Source organism: Lontra canadensis, unplaced genomic scaffold (assembly GCF_010015895.1).
Source record: "Lontra canadensis isolate GAN:19392208 unplaced genomic scaffold, GSC_riverotter_1.0 scaffold29, whole genome shotgun sequence".
NCBI lineage: Eukaryota > Metazoa > Chordata > Mammalia > Carnivora > Mustelidae > Lontra > Lontra canadensis.
The window spans coordinates 18,169,191-18,192,671 of record NW_022631023.1 but is presented as its reverse complement, the minus strand read 5'-3'; the positions used below and the strand labels follow the sequence as shown (position 1 = coordinate 18,192,671).

Below are 23,481 nucleotides of genomic sequence, written 5' to 3'. Positions count from 1 at the left end.
GTGAATCTCACCCTTCTTTGCTAGATAACTTCCTGTGGATATAGAGTTTTCTTACAAGACGTTGTTTCTCTCAATTAGTTCTAACAATTTCTAGCGGGTATTTTTCCTTGGTTTTTCTGCAGCAGAAAATGTCCCAGGTGACAGGTGGGTGAGTTATGAAGGACCTTGGCAAACAGAGGGAGAAAAGGCAGAGCTTCCTCATGACAACATTCAGGAAACACCACAGACTATGTGAGAGGCACAGTGGGGTGGCTTAATGGGGTGATACTGACAGATAGCCAAAGCACATGGATATGTATAGTATATTGACATGTATTTAAGAGCCCCTTAAGTTAGGAATTATGTATCTCAAGATGTAAATGGATTTCCAGTTTTATCATAAGAAGCTTCATTGAAATAAATCAGTGAAATATTTTATCAGTGTTGAATACCAGAATGTTGAATGTCAACCTAAAATAACTATATACATATATGTATATATATACATATATATACATATATATGTCCTTGTTCAATAAAAACTAGAAACCTGTAGTATTACAGTTGCTTCTGGACAAAGTTTTTAATTCTTAGGTTTAGACCTCTTATAACTCCAAACACCCATTTTATGATAAAATGGGTTTAATATGAATGAGATTTGAAAATAATGTATTATTCTTTTAAAGTATTTCTTTACTCCCCATCTTTATTTAAAATTAGGGGATTTTTTAAATTATCTGAGAGCTCAAAAGCTGCAGAACTCCATCAAGTCTGTTGGAAAGAGTGTACAAAGCAGGATTTTTTTTCATAGAATAGTAAATTAATTTATAGCATAAGCAAGTTTTAGACCCACTGTTTTATAGTGAACATTAATTTTAGAACTTAGGTTTAAAAAACATATTAACATAAAAATTAACCTATAAATAGATATTCAGTGTCATAAAATGTTTCCATGGCATTGTTTCAAGCATAATCCCTATAATTAAGAATAGCTGCTTTGTGAATTAATAGCTCCTCTCCTTGGTGCTCCAATCTTAGTCTAGTGTAAATGTAATTTTATGAATGGAATCCAGCTGAGGCCCCCTGCTGGTCACCGGTGAAAGTACAGACAGATAAGATGATTCAGACAAAATTCTTGTCATCTTTATCCATAGTTGCAAAATAAAGTATATCTTTATTGGAAACTTGGTAAATACATTTTTCTTAAAATGCTGAATTAATCAAAGATTTGACTTGGGTGTTAGGAATTCATTAGTGAAGAATATTACTCCCATTCTCAGCTGATAGAAAATCTATCCAAGAGGATCATTTCCTTGAACTTGATTTCAGACAGGAGTTGGCAGGCTATGACTGGTGCACCAAACCCAGCCTGCCACCTGGGTTTCTGTGGCTCACAAGCTAAGAATGTTTTTACAAATGAATATTTACAATCTGTTTGATAAGAAGGAATACTAACTTTGAATCCCAGTTAGCAGAAATGTTATACTTGTCAATGAAAGAATTCTATTTTTCCAATTAATAGACCTATACAAAAGACTTTGATTATTATTATTGTATTTTGAATTTTATTAATAAAAATTTTTGGAAACTTGGTCTCTCTTATTATGTAAGTGCCTACTTAATATCCTCAATTCTACCTCTTGGCCCACAAAACCTAAAGATTTGCCTTGTGGCCCTTGACAGAAAAAAGTTTGCCAACCCTTGATTTAGAAAGTATAGATGTCACCAAGAGACAATCAAGATTGAGAAAAAGAAATTAAGCCTAAACTTGCTTTTATATGAATATGTATCATACCATATTACTCTTGCATTAATGATATATCCTTATTCTTTTGTAGAAGAGACCTCGTTCCAGTAAGTATACTTTCTTAAATGCATGCCTTTCTGCCCACACCAGCTAATTTTCGGCTAATCATCTGTTTTAAGTCAAACATGGAAAGTTGGGTTATTTGTGAAGGTTTTATCCTAAGGGAAGTGACTCAAATTCATCAAGAAATATATCCCACCTCATACCTACCTGTCAATGCTGTTTAATTAGCTAGAGAAGACATGTAGTCACTAATTCAACTCTGTGGGCATTTCCATCGTACTCTTTAAAAAATATATTTTCTGCATTTTGATAACTTTAAAATTTTCAAATAAAATTTTACTAAACAGCCATTTTCACATTGAATTGGATATTTATTTGGTGCCCAGCTCTGTCCTAGGGAGTGGCCACACAGCAGTGAACAAAACAGGCTACACTACTCCCTGCCTCATGGAGCTTACATAGAGAAAGGTGGAAAGTAAACACAGATGTAAACTCTACAGTATGTCAGACTGTGGTAAGTGTTACGGAGTCAGCTAAGTGGATAAGGGGATAGAGAATACATGGGGTAGGAGAGGAGATTGTCCTTTACGGTGGTTAGGTGGTTCATTCACTGATGAAGTGATGTTTGAGAAGGTCCTAAAGGAGCAGAAAGAGCAAATTATGCAGATACCCATGAGAAGAGCCTTCAAGCAGAGGAGAAAGTATAGATGGAAAGGTCTAGAGGCCAGGCCCACCTGGAGTATCTGAGGCACATGGAGGGGACTGGTGTGGCTGAAACTGAGTGAGGACAGTAGAGGGAAGGGATGAGTGTGCAAACGTAGCGGAGGCCAGATGACACGGAGCCCCTTCAGGGCACTTGTGAGGAGTCTGACCTTGATTCTGAGTCAGATGGGAAGTCATTGAAAGGCTTTGAGTCAGGGAGTAGTATCCTGTTACTTAATTTTTAGAAGCTCACATTCACTGCTCTGTTAAGAATCAACTATAAGGGGGGTACCTGGGTGGCTCAGTGGGTTAAAGCCTCTGCCTTCGGCTCGGGTCAAGATCTCAGGGTCCTGGGATCGAGTCCCTCATCGGGCTCTCTGCTCAGCAGGGAGCCTCCTTCCTCCTCTGTCTCTGCCTGCCTCTCTGCCTACTTGTGATCTCTGTCAAATAAATAAATAAAATCTTAAAAAAAAAAAGAATCAACTATAATGTAGCGAAGAGTGGAGGAAGTTAGTAAATTACTGAGTAATTATCCAGCCAAAAGAAAATGGTGGCTGGTTATGTGAAGCGATAGGATTCTGGATACATTTGAACAATTTACTGATTGGTTGGATGTCGATGTGAGAGAAAAAGAGAAAAATCAAAGATAGTTCCTTGGCTATGAGAAGAATGATGTTACCATTTACCAAACTGTGCAAGATTTCAGGAGGAGCAGGTTTGGGGGCATTAGGTGGGAAGGTCTGGAATGTTTGGGAATTTTAATATTTGAGATGCCAATCAGCTTCCTAGTAGAGATAATTAGTAAATAACAGGATATATAAACCTGGAGTTTGTGGAAATAACTAGGATTAGCAATTTAAAAATAATTGGTGTATGAGATGACAAAGGGGTTTTTTTTAATATTTTTTATTTATTTATATGAGAGAGAGAGAGAAGAGAGCAAGCACAAGCAGGTAGAAGAGCAGAGGGAGAGGGAAAAGCAGGGACCCCAACTCAAGGGTCCGATCCCAGGACTCTGGGATCGTGTCCTGAGCTGCAGGCAGATGCTTAACCGACTGAGCCACCCAGGCACCCCGAGATGACAAAGTTTATTTGTGCTTCATTTGTGACCGTCCTTTGGGTGTACATGGAAATAGCAGACCCAATGTCGGGCAATGGGCATTCCCATCTACTCTCAGCTGCTATGGCTCCAGATATGTCATAATCTTTAAGTCTTTTTGAAGATTTAGCTGCCATTGATCTCCTGTTTCCAGACTTCCTGCTCAGCCCTGGTTGCTCAGTCTAATCCTATCCCAGTACAAGTCCAGGATGAGTTCCAAGTTATCAGGACTAGCAGTCATAAAGGGTGAGATTTCAGAGAACAGGGTTGCCTGATGTTATAGCCTCCCACAACCCACCCCAGGCAACTGTGAGGACTGCTACTTTTACTGAGGAAGATGGAAAGTAATTAGAGGGTTTTGAGCAGAAGAGAGAATCAATCATCTTACATAAGGAGAAAGGTCGGCATTGCTACTGTGAAGAAGTTTATTCTTGTCTTCAATCACAATGTCTCTTAATAACCCAGGGAGGAATCTGGAGGCAATATCTTTACTCCTAGACACATCTCCTGCCACTTGTCAAATCCATGACCCTTAAAATTTGTTGGCTAATGAATTGGATGTTATATTAATTTGCTAGGACCGCTGTCACAAAGTGCCACAGATAAGTAGCTTAAACAGAAATTCCTTTTCTTATGCTTCTGAAGGCTACAATTCCAGATCAAGGTGACAACAGGGTTGGTTCCTTCTCAGGACGGTGAGGGAAGATCTGTTCCAAGCCTTTCTCTCTCCTTGGCTTATACATGGTCTTCTGTCTTCATATTGTCTTCCTTCTGCCTGTGTTTGTCTCTACATTTACTCTTCCTGTAAGCACAGCGGTCATTTTGGATGGGGTCCACCCTAATGACCTCATTTTATTTAAATTACCTTTGTAAAGACCCTATCTCCAAATATGGTCACATTTTGAGGTATTGATGGTAGGAACTTGAGCATGAATTTTTGAGGAAGGCAGTTCAGCCTATAACAGATGACTAGAACCCTAGTTACCTTGTAAAACTTTCTTTCCATACGGGGGGGGGGGGGGAAATAAATTTTGATTATAATGTTCAAGATTTCAAAGTGCTAAATGTTAAAAAGTTGCTAAGTTAAAAGTGAGTAAGTCTCTGCACATTCCAGAGAAATTTTTAGCCCTAGGCTACAAAGATACATAGGGCTTCACAGGCTGATACTTTGTTATATGGCTTTCTCTGTGAATATTGCCTATAAATATAAGAAATTCAGTTAAGAATGCTGGCACTTTTTAAATATTTTCTGTTATATTCCACAAACAGGAAGAGTAGTTCTGCATCTAAAGCCACCACAATAAGTGAAAATGTGAGTATTTTAAAAACATTTTATTTATAGATCAGATGTGTTTAGGAAATAGGGCAGAGAAATGAAATAATTGTACAGAAGTGATGGATTGTCACTTTTAATATACTTTTGTCTTCTCGGGTCTATGATTAGTCTTTAGAAGGAGCTGAGTGAACGTCAGCTTCCATTCTCTGTCTGGGATGGTAGGATGAAGTTACCCCGCATTTGTAGATCAGGGGGGCTTTGCCATACCGTTCATCCTTTTTCTCATGTTTGCTATCAGTAGCCTCCTTAGCATCATTCGGTCTGATATTATCAGCTCCATTTCACAGATAAGAAAATTAAGACCCAAGTTCTCACAGATCCCAGTGGTGGGGCTGGATCCAGGTACCTCGATTCTTGTCAGCTTACCCAAGCAGATGGCTTCCCCTAGATCCGTGACTATAAGACTCTCCTTTGGTTATTCAGACAACCCGGAAAATTTAGGAATATGGAATATCCTCTGCTATTTCTGAAAGGAATATTTCAGAAATCTCTGAAGGGATACAATAATTATCTAATTCAGGTGGTTTAGGCAACATAAGTTGGACCCTTGTGTACTGATGCTTCTGTAAACACTATAGTGAAGCAGTAAATAACATCGTTGCTCAGATTTTGTAGCTCTTTGGGTGGGTATTCAACTGTCTGGATTTTTTTTTTTTTTTCAGGAATATGGGAGGTAAGGGAGGAAGGTTTCCAGTGTTTTTAGAGGTCTAACCCCTTTCTTAAGAAATGGAACACTGGTTCTCTGAATTCCTTGGCACTCAGTGGCAGGGATTCTCTTAGATTTCCTACACATAAAGCTAGGGGTAGCCAGTGGAAACCAGTATTTTTTTAAAAATTTTTTATTAACACATAATGTATTATTAGCCCCAGGGGTACAGGTCTGTGAATCGCCAGGTTTACACACTTCACAGCACTCACCGTAGCACATACCCTCCCCAATGTCCATAACCCCACCACCCTCTCCCTACCCGCCCCCCACCCCGGGCAACCCTCAGTTTGTTTTGCGAGATTAAGAGTCTTTTATGTTTTGTGGATACCAGTATTTTAAATGCTTGAGTGATTTTAAGTGACACTAATTTACAATCCACTTATTGTTCCATATTTTTTTCTGTCAAAATCTGATTTTTTAAAAATTGTCTACTCCAGATTCTCTCACAGAAGTCACTTTATTTTGTACTTTACCACGCCACAATCATATTATTCTTTCATTAGCAGATAAACAATACGTAACTCCATCATTTGTTCCTAGAATTTATAGAAAACACTCCTTAAATGTGGAATAAAGTAATCTTATTCTTCCAAACAGTAGGAGACACTTTGTGGCCATCAGAAGAGCAAAAACTTTTTTTTTTTTTTTGTCATTGTCTTCTTCCTGGTTGCCCTCATTCCACTGAGAGGTTGAGCCCCCCATTCTGGTTTTGCCATAAAGCCGATTTCTCAGTCTTGGCATTATTGACAATTTCTCATCATTCTTATATTGTATTTTCTTATGTAAATTCTGATATAATGAGTTCATACAATTTTGCATATTCTCTGGGGCGGGGGGCGCTGTACCATGCATGATAAGATGCTTAGCAGCACCCCAGCCTCTACCCTCTAGATGTCAGGAACATACCCCAAGCAGATAAGATTTCTCCTGCCCTAACTCCCATTCTGACTTCTTTACTCTTTAGGCAAAGTCTCAAAGACCTTGTTTCCTAGTATTTCTTTAATTCCCCATAAAATAGATTTAGTTCACTCTATGCTGGTTTGTACCTATGAGAGTCTCATAGTGCATGTAGCCTTATACTGATAAAATTTATATATTTCTTTAATTATGAGTTAATACATTGTACTTAAACTTGTTTTTTTCCCTTTTCTTAGGATTTCAAGCATACAAAATCCTTTATAATTTAAAAGAAGTCCACCTTTGAGATACGCCAAAACCACAGTTGTTACACAAGTTATTAAAAGATTGTAAAACTCTGCTTTGTCTTACATTTGCAAAGAGGTACATGAGATGAAGTTGGTATAATAAATTATCACGATAATTTTTTGATCGTTAAATTACTTGAAATTGTTAAACAAATAGTTCTGTCAGCACCTAAATAAAACTCAGTCTGACTTCTTGCGTCTGGACTAAGTTAAAAGAATCACAAAACTCTTACGAAATGTTAAATGTCCTAACTTCTAGAGGAACTTACTAAAATATATGATATTGATTGTGAAATTAATCCACAGAGCATGAAAATATATACTGTGCTCACCTTCTGTGCAACAGTCTGATTTAGAAGGTTAAGAAAATACTGACAGACAAAAAAGGAACCTCTGGTCTCATTTCTACCAGAATCCTCTTTTCTCCCTTAATACAAACCTTATTCCGCTGCTCATTTATCACTAATCTATTCACAGAAGGGAGGTAGGAGTACTGAGTTTTATTTCCAAGGATTTGTGCTTTGTGTTTATTTTTATTTCTGGGAACCAAAAGCAACATGAAAAAAAAATACCTAATGACCAGAGCCCACTCCCCGAGTGTGTGTCATTGATTTCTTCATTAAACATAATTTTGAGAGTCAAACACAAACCCAAGTGTGTTATTTCACTTGAGTTGTTTGTTGGTCTTTCCTTCCTCTAAGACTATTTTGAAGAGCAGCCTTGACCTCAGAACTCAGCACTGCACCTACACGCGTAACCTTGCAGACACCTTTCTCTGCGTGGTGGTGACTGCATACTAATTTTCATATGATTTTCTCTGAAAACCACGCAGTGAAATTCTGAGCTGGGCCGAGTCCCTTGCTAGCCAATCCTGCTTATTGCAGAGCCGGGGATGTAAAGAGAAGGGGCTATCTGACAAGCGAAACAAAAGAGCTCACTGTGGCTCTCCACACTTGTTGCCCTGCTTGATACATAAAAGACACAGGAGAAACAGTGGCCAAAGTGAAAAATCAGTCTCATCATCTGGTTTCTCCCCTAATTAATTGTAAGGCGTCCAACTAACAGTAAGAACAATTAGACTGTGTCAAAAAAGCATAATCTTTTATAACTTATTATGATTATTCAATTCATATAAAATATGGGTAACAAAATATGGGTGGGGCATTTCTCATTCTGGGAAAATCTGGATGAAACTTTGTCATGAACTTTGTCAACTTTGAACATGGTTAAGCTGCTTTTAAAGGAATCCATTCTTTTTTTCCATTAGACAAAGCAAATCCCAGGATTATCTGGACAAATGGTTTAAGCATTAGCATGTACCAGGACACCATACCAGGCCACTGGGAAGATGCCTGTTGTCAGACCATACCTTGCCCCCCACTTGTCTGTGGCACTGGGTGCTTCTCACCAGACTCCTTCCAACATTTTCTATGTAAAGGGCCAGACAGTAAATATTTTAATACTGGCCTGTTACAATTACTCAACTCTGCCTTTGTAGCACAAAAGTGGCCATAGACAATAATAAACAAATAGCACATTTGTGTTCCAATAAAACTTTATTTATAAAAATGGCAGGTGCAGACAGGATTTGGCTCCTTATACCTGGTTTCCCAACTCCTGGTGGTGAAGCATGAGAAAAATACCTGTCTGTAAACTTTTGCAGAAATTAAGCTAAATGTTGCCCATGCTTTGATTTGCTTTGGTATGAGGAATGCTTTCTTCTTGCATTGCCAAGTGTCAAGAGTATATGTGAGTCTCCAAGGGCCACCTCAGGGGGCGTCTGGGTGGCTCAGTTGGTTAAGTGTCTGATTCTTGATCTCAGCTCTGGTCTTCTTGATCTCAGGGTTATAAATTCAAGCCCCACATTGGGTTTCACGCTGGGCTTGAAGCCTACTTAAAAAAAAAAAAAAAAAGATGGCTCCCCAGGCATACCTACCATCACATAAGATTAATTTCTTCCACTTAAATGATACAAATCCATGTTGTGGAGGAAAATACATAGTGCCTTAGCTTTACCAACAGATGAAAGCTTCTGAGCCATTTGGCTAGAGGATTCATCTTATGAAGTATTAACATACAACACTTTCTTTGAGTCAAATATATATTAAATATCATCTTACCATATTATATGTAGCTAAGTAGATGTCATTGTGTGGAGAATGCTTTCTCCCACACAAAGGATATACTATTGAGCACTCATTTTCCATTTATTGAAAGTATATCGATTTGTGTCTGGACTTGTGCTTCCATTTGCTTTTGAGGGACTTGAATATTAACAATTGGTAAAACCCCATTTCATAGAGCATTTTATTTTCCTGCAGTAAAATTGTATTGTATAAGGATTAGGGCTCTGAAATCTCTAATAGAAAGTTTCGCTTTGTTTTAATTATCCTTGTTGCTCCTATAACTAGATTTATTTTTAGTTGTAGGTTTAACCTTACTAAATCTGGAACAATTGATTGTTTTTTAGTACAACTTTGCAAAGACCTTCCCTCAACTCACGAGTGGCTTTGTTTGATGAAAATCTACATTAATAAAAATAGCTGAACTTGTTCAACTTTTTAGGTCCATTTAACCGGAGCAGGGCAAGAGTCATCCACCTATTGTTCAGTAAAACCCGGGAAACTACACCCTCTCACCATCTGTGGCTACAAGGCGAGTTCTTTAGTTGCTTAAGATTAGAACCTCATCATCTTTCATCTGGCTGCCTGCCAACCTCTCAAATCCTGACAAATATGCTCTGCAAATAAAAAGTCAAAACTATTGAACATTTTATATATGTCAGGCAGGGGTGTATACAATCCCCTGTATACAATCTCATTCATCTCAACGGTATTACCTATCATGAAGCATCTGGGTGGCTCGGTCAGTTAAGGGTCCGACTCTTGATTTCAGCTCAGGTTGTGATCTCAGGGTCATGAGGTGTAGCCCTGTGGAGCCTGCTTGAGATTCTCTCTCTCCCTCTGCCCCTCTCCTAAATAAATATTTTTTTTTAAAAAAGTTGGTCATGTCATCATTGGCAGACAAGGAATCTGAGACTCAGAGTCAGTGCACCAAGTTCGCAGAAGTAAGTGAGGACTCATGGTTTACAAGACCCAGGTCCATCTGCTCCTGGATGTTTCACGCAAGGTGGTTTATTTCTTACCCCCAACAAACATTCCCTTCAAATTCTTAAGTTTCTCTCTTGTGCCACACCTTCCCTTCACCCTTAGTAACCTCTGGCAAGTTGACCCCTCCCTAGGCTCACAGCTTGCAGCATTGTTCTGTCTTCCCTGTCCCCACAACCCAGTCTCAGTGCTGTGGTGGGCCCTTCCGTTCTCATCCACTCTTCCGTCACCACAAATGCCAAAATCTCTAATCTTGTTTTGTTTTGTTGTTGTTGTTGTTTTTTAATCTTGAAGCTAACTAGGATGACATTTAAATTCCAGCAGTCCTACCCTTCCTATCTCTACATCTGCCCATCCTCCACCTCCCCTTACTCATCCACTGCACCCTGCACTGGCTCATTCCGGATTGTCACTGCTTTCATCCTTTTCACTTCAGGCCTTTGTTCCTATCTCAAGTTTTATCTTTTTTTTTTTTTGCTTTCAAGTTTTGTCTTCTGGGACCTTCCTCCCTCAAATACTCTCTCCCTTAGTTGGACTTCTATCTCAACGACTACCAGATTACACTCTTAAGCAATGCCAGTCCACTCCTCCCTTTTCTCCCTTCCCCTTGCTAAAAATCTTCCACTCTTTTCCTTTACGGAGCTCATTACCAAGGGCTAAATTCCTTACCCAGGGGTTCAAGGCTTCCCCCCTCGCCCACACATACACGTTTTATCATAACTGTCACAACCTACCTATCTAGCCAAATGTTCCACTGTTCTACTTTGGTTGCCTTCTGCACCCATCAAACTGAACTAGGGTCCTTTTATTTAAAAAATGCAATGTTTTCCCCCTGGAATGCTGATTCTCCCCATCAACAGAATAGGTAAATTCTATTTACTCTTTAAGGGACAGCTCAAATTTCACCTTCTCTGTGAGGCTTTTCCTCATTCCCCCTCCTGGAAGAAGTTTCTTTCTTCTCTGAGTTTCCATAGCACTTGGTTGATTTTTTTTTTAATGGCAATTGTTGGTTTTTATTTCATAATACAGTTGTACATGAATTAAACAGTATCTGATGTGGGGTTGGTATCTAATAAACGCTGAATGAATTTTTTAAAAAAGAGCACTTGTGAAAGGGCAACTAAAAAAATTGATAAAATTTCTCCACAGGTTTAGATTATTAATAAAATATTGTATTCTGCAATGTTATTATCATCCAGTTCATTTATTATGCAAAGTGACACAAATTATTACTCCATGAATTAAAGCTGGACAGAAACTATTTCCCTCTTTTCCCACTCCTTTGTTATTAGGCATCCATTTCCACACAGTTCTTGAAAAGATCTTAAGGTATTTTTCCAACTTTCAAGTTTTAAAATTTATTCTTCCATCCTATGTTTCTTATTTCCGGTTTTCCATCCTTAATTTTCCATACTTTGTTCTATAAGGGTTTGTGACACTTTTAGTAGTAATACCTGGTCAGGAAATTCAAGGTAAACTGTGGATACTGTTAAAAAAGAGACTACGTACTCTAAAATGGAGACACTTGTACTAAGTCCAAACCGTTAAACCAAAACTTTCATACCGAACTTAGTTTCAACCTCTCCTAGGAGTGGAATCTAAAAGGTCAACCTGGAATTGCCTGGTCAATCTAGTGAGGTAATCTGCCCCATAGACCCCTCCAGTCCTCTAAAGGAAGGTGACCTTGCCATAGCCAATCCACTCTGCTTGTAACTTCCCTGTCCCACCCCTTTCTGCCTATAAAAGCCATTTCGTGTAGCTCTTCAGGGGACTTTTCTATATGTTAGACTGACTGCTCCCTGATTCGTAAGACTTCCTCAGTTGAATTTCATTTAACACTTTCTAATTACTCTTGTTTATGATTTTTTAAAGTAAGCTGTATTTTTATTCGCCCAAGTTTAAAAAAAAAGTACTGAGACATACAAAAGTATAAAATGTCTTTATGCTTTCTACTAACAAAATGCTCTCAGAATAAGTGAATAGTTGTGTCAACAAACAAAGGACCTGTGTAAGTTCTCTAAGACTGAGGGCGGATTGATTTAAAGGTCCACTTCATCCTGTTTTTAACACTGAATGTGTTACTTACAAGTGCTTCCTAAAGATGGTGTAAAAACTGAAGCTTCCTAAGATATGTGGTTGGATTTCTGACCTTGCCAGGTGACTTTCAATTCTCAAACTCAATTTCTCTCCAAATATTTAACTAACAAAAATTATGCTAAAGTTACTATATGTCAAGAAAATTGTTTTTCTTATATTTTAGGATAACATATAGCAAAGAACATGAGAAAAGGCATTATACATAAAGATAGGATACATTTGTGTTAACAGAATGTTGATTAGGCCATCTTCTGTTGCCCCAAGGCTGAAGATAAGTACCTCCTAAACCATCAACAACTTAGGTACAGATACCCCCTTGGATGTTTATGAAGATAACGGTGCTACCCTGAAATCATTACCCCAGTCCTCTCCCTTTTACCCTAGCACACAAGCTCGAATGGACGGATTGAGGGTGGGGAAGAACTGAGAGACTGAATTGTCCAAACTGTGAGACAAAATGAATTTGTCCAAGTTATGCATTTTATTAGCCAACTCATCCCCAAGTACGGGGAATTTTAAAGAGAATCGCTTGGAAAAAATGAAGGCAGTTGCCAAGAAGGAAACAGCTATTTGTGCAGGGAGAAAGAGTTGGAAAAAGTCATTAAGATAGAAAGGGGAACGGTGAAGCACCTATTTTCCCATGATTTCTTAGGACAAAGATATATGAATTTCCCATGGTCGTCTGGGCATCATAGAAAGTAGCACGCCTTGAGCCTCTTGCCAGTGTCTTACTGAGATAAAACATCTGAAACAAGTTGGACTGAGATGGGAACAGAGAGGAGTTTGGAAGAGAAGTAGTAGTTGGAGCAGACCTCCCACTTAGGGTAATCTGTGCAATGGGAAGACCTCCTAGCACACAGAGCCCCCCAAGAACCTATACACACAGCACCTACCATTTATAGGCCTACGACAGCAAGGGCAGCAAAGGAGAACTAGTAATTGCCAAAACCAAAAAATCCTACACTAAATGATTTAAATAAAAATCGCCTGAAACAGAAGCCCTGTTTGGTTATTATTATTGAATGTAACAGACATTATGACCCTTTCCAGCTCTCTGTACCTTTCAACTCAGTTTCCTCCTCTTATAAGGATACTGGCTAGATTGGATTCAGGCCCACCCCAAAGACCCAATTTTAACTTATTCCCTGTTAAAAGTCCTGTCCCCAAATACACCCACATTGTAAAGTTCTGGGGGTTAGGATTTCCACAAATGAATTTTAGGGAAACGCAGTTCAACCCGTAACACCAGGCATAGGAGAAAAAAAACCATTTTCATTATGAAAACGTAGACGGTTGAGGTTGTTTTTAACAAACATCTAAGGTGTTAAGTTTAGGATAAAAAGTGCACTGGCAGACTGAAAAGGCAGAGAAAGGCTGGAGTTGCACAGTTGGGGCAGCCTCATCAGAAAGAGGAAAGGGCTCTGAAGAAGATGAGGGCTTAAACATCCAGCTGAAAAAAAGATCACTTCCCTGGTCAAAAGTTAGTAATAAATGCCCAGAGATGTAGGGCATGGGAGTAAAGTACTTAACACAGTGTTCTTGTAACCAGTCATAAACACAATCCTTATTGTTTACAGAATGAAGGAAGATTGGGATGTTCCAGCAAACTCCAAATAGTTGCAAGACAGGTTTTTTCAAAGTGTTATGAGACAGTAGATGTGAAATTATAAAAGGTCCAATTCAACTAAACTGAGTGGGGGAAATAAGGGAATAAGAAGGGAGGGGAAGGCTGTGCTGACAAGGGTCAGGCCCTTCTCTAGACCAGCAATTGCACTGTGGACCCCAAGGCAGCTAGCCTGCCACAGGTGGATGGCAGTTGCTTCAGGGGAGGTTAGAGAAAGGACCTGAGCAACTAGACTTCCTCAATTACTTTTAAATAATACTGTAACCAAACACTATTTCAATGTCTACAACTAGTTAAATAAAAGTAGTTCAAGGGACCAGTCACTGCTTACCATCATTTGAAGAAACCGGGCCGTTTCTTCCTACTGCTTTACCCTTCCCAATTCCAACTCTGCACATCTTGCTCATATAATCACAGCTGTGTCATTAGGAAATGGTTACAGAAGACTTTGGGAACGGTATTTGTAAGTGGGCTTGATTTCAGCTAGAATGGCACAACACAGTAAAAATCTATTCCTCTTTTGAAGTGAGCTAAAATGCATTAAGAAAGCTGTTTTAGGACTTCATTAAAAAAAAATCTATAAAGGTTTATTAACACCCATATTTATTGATAGAAGTCAGTTTGTCAGATATGAAAAGGCACAGCAGTTTCCTTCTTAAGAAAAATAATCTCCTTAAGAGCTATCTCTAGTAACCAAAACTTTGATGTGCCTGCTACGGCACCTATCTGGTACATTATTTGCTGGCTTCCATCACCTGGGTAAAATCACACCATATGGCCTCATCTTTCAAAGGAGGTTCCTTTGTAGAACACCCACCCTGTCTCAACTTTCCTTCTTCTGGCTGGAGAGCACAGTAGTAGCCTCTGATCATAAACTGCGAGGGAAGAGGAGGGACCTGGGCTGTTCGGATGAAAGCATATAGCATTTGATGAGATGGTAGTTAGAACACAAGGGATGTTCCTGTGTATATTCAAACATAACTTGAGTTTCCTGGAAAAGGTATGATAAAGATTTATAAGGCATTTCTTTATATTCTGGGAGTGGATATAACATCCTTCTGCAGCAAACATTCCTTAGCTCAGGGTGTCTCGTCTCAGGCAGTGAAGTTTCCAGGACTAAAAAGGTAGCCCTGCACACTGAGAAGAGTCTGGTGGGTTATGGGAAAGTTCTAGCCGGTTTATCCAAGGTATCCATCTGATTCATGATAACCAATGGGAGGATTTAACAATGATGCAGAGACACAGAATTCAATATACTCAACTGCAAACCCAACATCACCAAATAATTTATTTGGAATCAGAATTAAAAGAACATTTGACAGTTGAGAAACGTATGTTTATTCTGATACAGTTGTACAACTGATCTAGAACAAATTGTCAAATGAATTTTACATTATTTCTTCAAGACTGGGGTTTTTCAATGACTTCAAATTTAGGATCTAAGAAAAAAAAAAAAGAAGGTTCAAGCTTAGCCATATTGCATTATGACTAAAATGCATTATCTAGAAATCTTTAATTCATCAATCTTCTGATTTTTCTTTTTTTTAGTGAATACTGTTTTTAAACACCTACATGGAAACATAACAATTGCTAAAGGTTTATTCAGCACTTACTATAAACCAGGCTCTCTATTAACTGACTTCACATACATTAGGTCATTTAATTACAACCACAAAAAAGATAGAATTCTCCCTAAATATCAGGTGAGAACAGTCACCAGTTAACTATCCAAGATCACACACCTCATAGATGATCTTGTTAATTAAGACTCAAGATCAGGGAGTTTGATTTCAGATCCCCACCACTAACCTGTTATATGATCTCCTATACCAATGGCAAACATTTACACCAGAGCTTCTCATGCAAATATCACTGTCCAATAAATTTATGTGTGATTGTCATTTAATCATCTGAACAATCCAAGTAAGTATAAAGTAGAAATATGCTCAACTTAAAATAATCTCTCACTGAATTCATGATTAAAGACACTTACCTTCAAATTTGAAGTCCGGGAATGTATTCATGTCTGCTTTACCATACATCTGCTTAAGCTTAAAAAGTTCCCTCTCTAGGTCTTGCTGGTATTCTGGGCCAGTATCAACCGGTCCTCCAGATGCCCTATTGTGTAAAAGAGCAGGTAAAAACTCATGCACTAGTTTACAAAAACAAAATTACTTTTCACCATCAAGTTTCAATATATCTTTTCAAAAGTATCACATGGGAAAAATACTCTTTCTGAAAAAAAGTGTATCCATTTGAATTTCAACTCAAACTTTTTTTTATAATGTTTCACATAAATGAGGCAACTTCAAACTTCTAACATGCAAGGTCTGGAGTATCAATGATGTTTATTAAGTCAGACTCTCTTGAGGTCTAAACTGCAGGAAGATATGATGGCTAAATCCATGGGCTCTTGGGAGTCAATGACTGCTTCTGCTTGAATGTCAGCTCTACAATGTATTAAAACTGCATAAACCCGAGCAAGGCATGAAGCACTCTGAATTTTAGTTTCCATATCTAAAACTAAAGGTCCTACCTAATGGTGGTATTGTGAGAATTATAGAGATAATGCACATGTACCACTCAACACAGTACCTGGCACGCAGAGTGGTGACATAGTGGTCAATAAGTGTTATCTATTTTTATAACCTGATTTAAATCAGCCACCACTGGGCACCTGGGTGGCTCAGTGGTTAAGCCTCTGCCTTCAGCTCAGGTCATGATCTCAGGGTCCTGGGATCGAGTCCCTCATTGGGCTCTCTGCTCAGCAGAGAACCTGCTTACCCACCCTCTCTGCCTGCCTCTCTGCCTACTTGTGATTTCTCTGTGTGTGTGTCAAATAAATAAATAAGATCTAAAAAAAAAAAAAAAAAAAAAATCCACCACTAAATGGCTTCTAAAAGATCTTAGTAACTTTAAGTCTCTATACCATGGGCCTAACAAAGAAGCAGATATTTCCTACCCTCAGAGACTTTGCTATTTAGGAAAAAAAAAAAAAAAAAAAACATGTTTATGCAAACATTTGTGCTACAAGAGTTATTGATGAGCTTCAAAGACACAGTTTATCAAACAGCTACTCAAGTTGAGGACAGCGCACTTTTGCTAATTAGGAAAAATTTCATTTTAAAAAGGTGGCATTTGTGACAAATCATGCATTTGAGTCAGATTTTAATTTCATACATTCTAAGACTGAAAAAGCAAATATATGGAGGTAATAAAGAACTAGCTGTATATGGAGAATATAAGTCATCTAGATGAAAAAGCCAGCAGGACCCAGGTCACGAGAGGCCTGGAATGTTAAGTCTGGGACTTTGTATTTTATTTACTAGGCAGTAAAATTATATTAGAGTTGTGCTTTGGGAAGATAAATATAGCATCATGGACCAGCAGTGGGACTAATCAGATCTAATAATTCTTTGCATTAATTCTGTGTTTGTCATGTTACTGCCACCTATCAATGAACAATAAACAAAACTTTACAAGTGAAATTATATTATATATATATAATAATATTTTCACATGACTATGATAAAAGTATAGGGCCTTACATATGTTACAGAATTTCCACAAAAACATAGAGACAGCTCTAATTTAAGAACTCGTTAATGATGTTGGTTGTCATGGACCCCATTTTCTTCTAGATCAGCAGATGCAACAGAACTTTCTATAATGACAGAAATGCTCTGTATCTATGCTGTCTCATAAGGTAGCTACTAACAAAACCTGGCTAGTGAGCACTAGAAATGTGACTAAAGTGACTGAGGAACTGAATTTTTATTTATACTTAATTAGATTTCAATAGTCACATGTGAATAGTGGCTAATGAAATAGACAATAGAGGTCTATAAAGAGCCTTCAACCAGATACTTTTAATGATTGTCTTCCAGCTCCGGGAGCTACAAGTTTAGAAACTGCCTTAAGAAAAAAAAAAAAAAGAAAAAGAAAAAAAAGAAACTGTTTTAAGAGAATCCAGCCAGTCTCATCAATATACTGGTTACTGACAGATGATGGCTATTTTAACTTTAATATGTACTCTTATGATAAGGAAGACAGGTATCACCCAGATATCACCTACCTCCTCCACGGAGTATGTCTCCTACACCATCTTATTACAGCCCCAGAACCTAGCATAGTGACCAGGACAAAGTAGACACTCAGGATACTTGTTTATTTCACTTAAAATATACTAGGCTAATTGATTGAGTCACTAAATTTTTGTAACATCTTACGAAATAGTACTGTTATCATTATCCCCATTTTACATACGAATAAAGTATAGAGGTTAAATAAACCTGCCAAAGTTCACAGAGCTAGGAAGTGTCAGAGCAGCATTCCAGGCAAGACTCTATGAGCAGAACATTTCTCCGCACCATATGCACAAATGAATGAATTATAGGCTCCTTAGATTAAGAGTACACCTCAGGGGTACCTGGCTGACTCAGTGGCTAGAGCATGAAACTCTTGAGGGCCCTGAGTTTGAGCCCCATGTTGGACATAAAGCTTACTTTCAAAGAAATAAAATAAAGAGAGTCCACCTCAAGACTGACTTATTGGATAGCTTAAGTACACACAGCACCTATACTAAGACATTACAATACCTCTGGACAGGAGACACATTCCCCAACCAGCCCTGCAAATCTGCTTACTGAACAGTGTGATTTTAGACAAATTCTAAACTTTTCACCTTGCTTTTCTCAAATATAAGATGGGGATAAGATCTGTTAAGATTGTTGTCAGAATTTCATTTTAATCCCTTTGCTCTCTCCCTCCTTCATTCTGCTAAGGACAAAACCTTTTTGTTAGTTGCCCTGTCTCAAAATCTCAGAGTTCTTTAACTGATCCCTCCTGTCTCTCCACTAGGTACTAAAGACCAGTTCTTACTCTCTCAATGTCTTGACTGTCACTTTTATATTTCCACTGCTATGAAAATAAAATTCTCATCAACTAATGCTTGAATTATTACATTTTCCTACCATGCCTGTCTTCCTTTTTTAATTCAATTGTTCTAACACTGTGATTGAAATTGTCATCCTGATAGAGTTCTATCCCATCATCCCACTCAAAAACCTTTAATTGCTCATAAATGCCTATCATATACTACCTTAACTGCCCATCTACAATCAAGGCCTCTCATAATCCCCTCATTTTTATCCCATTCCTCTTCTTTCTGCTCCCTACACTCCTCATACACTCTACAGTCCTGGGAAATAACATGATGCAATCTTCCAAATATACTTTGTGGTTTCAAGTTTTCATACCTTAGCTCACCATTCTTTCCTCCTAAAAGATTCTCCTCCAACTCCCATTTATCTGTCCGACCTTCACACCAATTGTTCATAAGCTGGATGAGACCCTTAGTTATGGATATTTACCATAACTTCCATGGGTTTGAGAACACTTTCAAGCTATGAGCAGAATCATGTGAGTAAATTCTTCACTTTTTTAAAACTGAGATGATGATCCATAGTTATCCATATTCTCAAAAAGGAAAAAGGACCCCCAACAGAGCTTTCAAAGCTAAGATAAAACAATCACTCTTGCAATCTACCTTGCAGAATGCCTCTAGCTATAAAGGAGCATTCCTTCTTATGAACTCCCCAAACACAGACTGTGTCACTACCTTAGATCTAATGCATTTTACCTTATATATTAATTTATATATGCCTATAAGCTTTCTACACCTATCAAACTTCAAGAATATATGAAAATGCAATATGGCTTCTTTCTGTGCTCCACCCCCTGCCCTGGCCATTAATAGCTCAGTGCTTTGCCCATGCTAGACAACTAAGCAAAACAGAACACTGAACAGATGTATGTCACTTTTCCTAACACTTGGGGGTTGAATTTGATGGCTAAGGTCATCTTTTGTCTCCAAAACTGTGTGATATAATTGTGTTTATCCTGGACTTGCTTTAAGCCATTTCAGTCTTTTGTCCTTTGACCTTCCCAGAGATACAGTACTACGGAAAATGCATTAAAGAGAAAAATGCTGTGTTCATACATTCCCCCCAAATCATGATGTCACAGAAAGAACACTAAATCGAGAGTTAGAATATTTCAATAATATGTTTTTCTTCCTATAAGTTTTTATGACTTTAGGCTAATTAATGTCTAAGGGACTTAGTTTTCTGAAATACAATTCCTAAATGATTTCCAAGATCTCATGTACTTCTAAGCATTGACTCCAGTTTATAATAAATGACATTATAATAATGATATGGTTAAAATGACAAACAAAGATTATATGGGTCCCTTGGGACCCATATAAAGAAAATAAAATTTGGGACTTAAAAATTAAGATTTTTATCTTCTTTTAGAGCACCTAGTAAACTTCTATGTCACAGATCAGCTCAGTGAAGATCTTAGACACTTTCAAACACCAAGTAATTTTTTTCCCCATCTCAAAACTTACATACTTTGAATATTTATATTTACACCATGAGTAATTATCTACCCACTTACTGTCGTTTAGTTCTGTATTCTCTAATCTTGTCCACGAACAGTTTCTGTACAGGATCAAGTTCCTTATTAAATGCCACTGCTGTAACACCAATGTTCCTCCTCAAATGAACTGAGACCGCAGATCGAATGAGAGAGGAGAACCTGAAGAGCCTTTGAAGAATCATGGTGATTCTGTCATTGAAAACAAGCACCAGAATGTTAATATAGTTTAAAATACATATACTTTATATATATATATGTGTGCATATATATATACATATATATAATAAAAACACCTCTATATATATCATATAGTGGGAATCTAACTCCATTCACTGCTACAAACTCAATCATAAATCATACCAGAACTCACTGAATGCTAAGTGCTCAAATCATAGTCTGTGGACCAGCAGTAGTATAAGAATTATTATGGAAACTTACAGAGCAATTTGACATAGTAATATATATTTGCTGAATAATAAATCGATTGGTATTCTGTGTGTCTTCGCCCTACTGTCTTTCACCTCATTTTTTCAGTAACTCATTTTACTTTTTTTTTCCAAAGTAGCTGCAAGGGTTGGGGGAAAAAATGATCCTCTACCACTAAGAGTTTAAGAAGCATTAAGAAGACAGTACAGTAACACAGTCGTTCTTGAGTAGGGGTGTCAGTATCCGGCAAGAGATATTTGAGTTTTGGTTGTTCTGACTTGGGTGTTGCTGGCCCCTAGTGGGTAAAGAAGAGAACAAACTGAGGGTTGATGGAGGTTGTTGGGTGGGGGGAACAGGCTAGATGGGTGATGGGTAATATGGAGGGCACTTGTTATAATGAGCACTGGGTTGTATGTAAGTGATAAATCACTGAAACCACTATTGAACTGTATGTTAACCAGAATTTAAATAAAAATTTTGGGGAAAAAAAGACTACCAAAAGAACTCCCATAGTAAACAAAATATCCTTCACCTACCAGGATGAAAGCAAAGTACCTGAAGAAATTAAAGAATTCACCATATATCACTTACACCTCATCAAAGAAAAATACTTAAGACTCCAAGCAAACAACAAATAACCTTAAAGTGCTACTTATTATCATTTCCATTTTACATACACAGAAACTAAGGCTTAGAGATTAAGTATGTGGCACAAGGTTACACAGTAGAATCTGACTGGACACAGACCTATTTTAAAAATTGTGCTTCAAGGTATATTTTCCCCTCTGGAAACTTACGGACATACTAACAGTCATCAGTAAGGTCATTTCAGCCCAAAATACTTTGTGGAGTACTTCCATATATATTCTCTCTTTGTACCGTTGGGTGATACTGTTAAGAACTAGAGGAAAGTGGTCTAATCTCCTTTACAGATAATAAAACTATGCCTAAGAAAAATGATTACATTGCCCATTTTCCCACAGTTAATTTGCTCTGACTCTTGCAAAAATTGTGTCATTCCTACTAAATAAAATCCATTTTCATTTTTTCATTCCATCATCTACTATTTTTTTTAAAGTAAATTCTATACCCAACGTGTGGCCTGAACGCCACACCAGGAGATGAAGAGTTGCATGCTCCACCGACTGAACTAGCCAGGCACCCCTCTACCACCATCTAAGTAGTAATGGTTCCCAAATCACAACTCTAATCTTGGCCTTTTTCCTGAACCGCAAATCCATACATCCAACAGGTCTCTTCCCTTCATAAATCCTCAAATTCAACTTGTCTAAAAAATTAATAAATAGGGGCACCTGGGTGGCTCAGTGGGTTAAAGCCTCTGCCTTGGGCTCAGCTCATGATCTCAGGGTCCTGGGATGGAGCCGCACATCGGGCTCTCCGCTCAGTGGGGAGCCTGCTTCCTCCTCCTCTCTCTCTCTGCCTGCCTCTCTGCCTGCTTGTGATCTCTGTCAAATAAATAAGTAAAATCTTTTAAAAAAATTTAATAAATAATCCCACTATCAAAACTTGTTCCTTTTTTATTCCCTTTGATTTTTTTTTTCGCTGATTAACGTAGGAGTGTCCACCATCAGTCCACTGTCGTGCAGAAAACACGTTATTACACAACTAGGTGTAAAATACAAACTGGCATAAGTTCTCTATTCAAGCACTATGGGATGCCACGAGAACCGGTGACACGGATTTGACACAGAAAGACTGGAGAAGGCAACAGCAAAAAAGGGTACACATTCGCAGAGAACCTGTGGTGAAAGCGCACGGTTCTCCAGTTGACAGAGATGACTGACTAGCCAGCCATAGGTTAGTCCTTTCACCGCCTCTTCCGTGCATATTCCTAAAGTCAATCCACAACCCGCCTAGCCCGACCCGTTCTCTTCCTCCTCGCTGGAAACCCTGTTTTGTCCCGTCTGCGAACTTCGGCCTCACCCCTAGTTCAAGCACCCCCCTGATCCCCAGGCAGCATCCTGTTTCTTGGCGTTGAGGTGTAGGATTGTGCTGGAAAGCGAGAGCGGAGAACAAAGCTGCACAATCAGTATTTTCAGGCAGGATGCAAACTTTTAAAGATAACTATCACCCATTTCCCTCTTACGGTGCACATTCCGCTTTCCATAGTGGGGCAAAATTTCCCGCACTGCCCAGCAGGGCAGGCCTGGCTGCAGACCGGCCCTGAGGGAATGACCTTGGGCTGCCCCAGCTGGGCCGGGTGCCCAGGAATCCCTGGCCTCCCTGCCTCCCGTACCACCCAGGGTTGCCTCAGAGCAAGTATTACCAGGCCTGAATACCGAGTCTACCCCCAACTTCAAGGCCTAAAAGCGGCGAGATCAAAAGTGACCCTGGGCCAGGCGGTGAAGGTGCCCGGGACAAAGGGCTGCTTTATACTCCTGAAAAAAAGAAGTAACAGGCAGCCCAGGCCTCGTAAGAAACCCGGAATCTGAGTCCCAAGAGGCCAAGCTAGTCTAGCTACCTTCCGAGTCACCTTGCACTCAGTCCGGAGCTGCCAGAGCCTCAGCGGCCGCCACCGTTCTACTTCCGGCCCTGGCTCCGCCCCCACCCGCCTACCCGCCATCGCAATGCATTATGGGCCGCCGTTTCAGTCGGTCGACACTCACCGGACAGGAAACGTCTCGGAGGCGGTCTGCGACCGGACGGCTCTAGGTGAGACAGAAGCCAAACAGGAGGAGGAAGTGGAGGGTAAGTGCTTCCGGGTCTCTTGGCGAGCCCTCCGCCATCTTTCCTTCGCCCAACTTGACCTGCTGTCTTTTTACCTCCTGGAATCCTGCTTGTTTACGCATGCGCACTTTGACTGGCCTTTTACCTAGTTCAGTCCTGCCGGACCCAAGTCAGCATCCTGTTCTTTGGGGTTGTTGAGGTGTATGATTAAGCCCGGAAAGTTAGAGTGTAAAACAAAGCTGGATTGGGGCGTTG

At 39.0% G+C, this 23,481-nt stretch overlaps 3 protein-coding genes across 5 annotated transcripts in view; 2 read left to right on the top strand and 1 right to left on the bottom strand.

The window, feature by feature from the left end:
* Nucleotides 1-6,932, top strand: part of JAM2 (junctional adhesion molecule 2) — a 62,383-nt gene extending 55,451 nt beyond the window's left edge. The window contains exons 8-10 of the mRNA XM_032865503.1: nucleotides 1,818-1,833; nucleotides 4,860-4,902; nucleotides 6,790-6,932. Of these exons, the coding sequence (XP_032721394.1) occupies nucleotides 1,818-1,833; nucleotides 4,860-4,902; nucleotides 6,790-6,822 (92 nt within the window). The 3' untranslated portion in view covers nucleotides 6,823-6,932. The remainder of the gene's footprint in view (nucleotides 1-1,817; nucleotides 1,834-4,859; nucleotides 4,903-6,789) is intronic.
* Nucleotides 6,933-14,930: 7,998 nt separating this feature from the next.
* ATP5PF (ATP synthase peripheral stalk subunit F6) lies at nucleotides 14,931-23,273 on the bottom strand. 3 transcript variants are annotated; one of them, XM_032865502.1, is made up of 4 exons: nucleotides 23,166-23,273; nucleotides 20,131-20,301; nucleotides 15,662-15,786; nucleotides 14,931-15,107 (listed from the first exon to the last, which is right to left on the bottom strand). In XM_032865502.1, exons 2-4 carry the CDS (start codon nucleotides 20,292-20,294, stop codon nucleotides 15,070-15,072), a joined length of 327 nt encoding a protein of 108 aa, XP_032721393.1. In that variant the 5' UTR covers nucleotides 20,295-20,301; nucleotides 23,166-23,273; the 3' UTR covers nucleotides 14,931-15,069. The 3 variants fall into 3 exon arrangements, with proteins under 3 accessions (XP_032721393.1, XP_032721391.1, XP_032721392.1); XM_032865500.1 differs by lacking the exon at nucleotides 23,166-23,273 and adding an exon at nucleotides 23,021-23,124; XM_032865501.1 differs by lacking the exon at nucleotides 23,166-23,273 and adding an exon at nucleotides 23,033-23,121.
* Nucleotides 23,159-23,481, top strand: part of GABPA (GA binding protein transcription factor subunit alpha) — a 32,821-nt gene continuing 32,498 nt past the window's right edge. The window contains exon 1 of the mRNA XM_032865499.1: nucleotides 23,159-23,247. The gene's annotated coding sequence lies outside the window, so the exon portion shown is untranslated. The remainder of the gene's footprint in view (nucleotides 23,248-23,481) is intronic.

Excerpts from the sequence above, each read along its gene's own strand:
- ATP5PF (XM_032865502.1), bottom strand. The coding sequence starts at position 20,294 with ATGATTCTTCAAAGGCTCTTCAGGTTCTCCTCTCTCATTCGATCTGCG. Across the intron at positions 15,787-20,130 it reads GAATACAGAACTAAACGACA|GGCATCTGGAGGACCGGTTG; the intron begins GTAAGTGGGTAG and ends TTTACACAATAG. Across the intron at positions 15,108-15,661 it reads CCCGGACTTCAAATTTGAAG|ATCCTAAATTTGAAGTCATT; the intron begins GTAAGTGTCTTT and ends TTTTTTTCTTAG.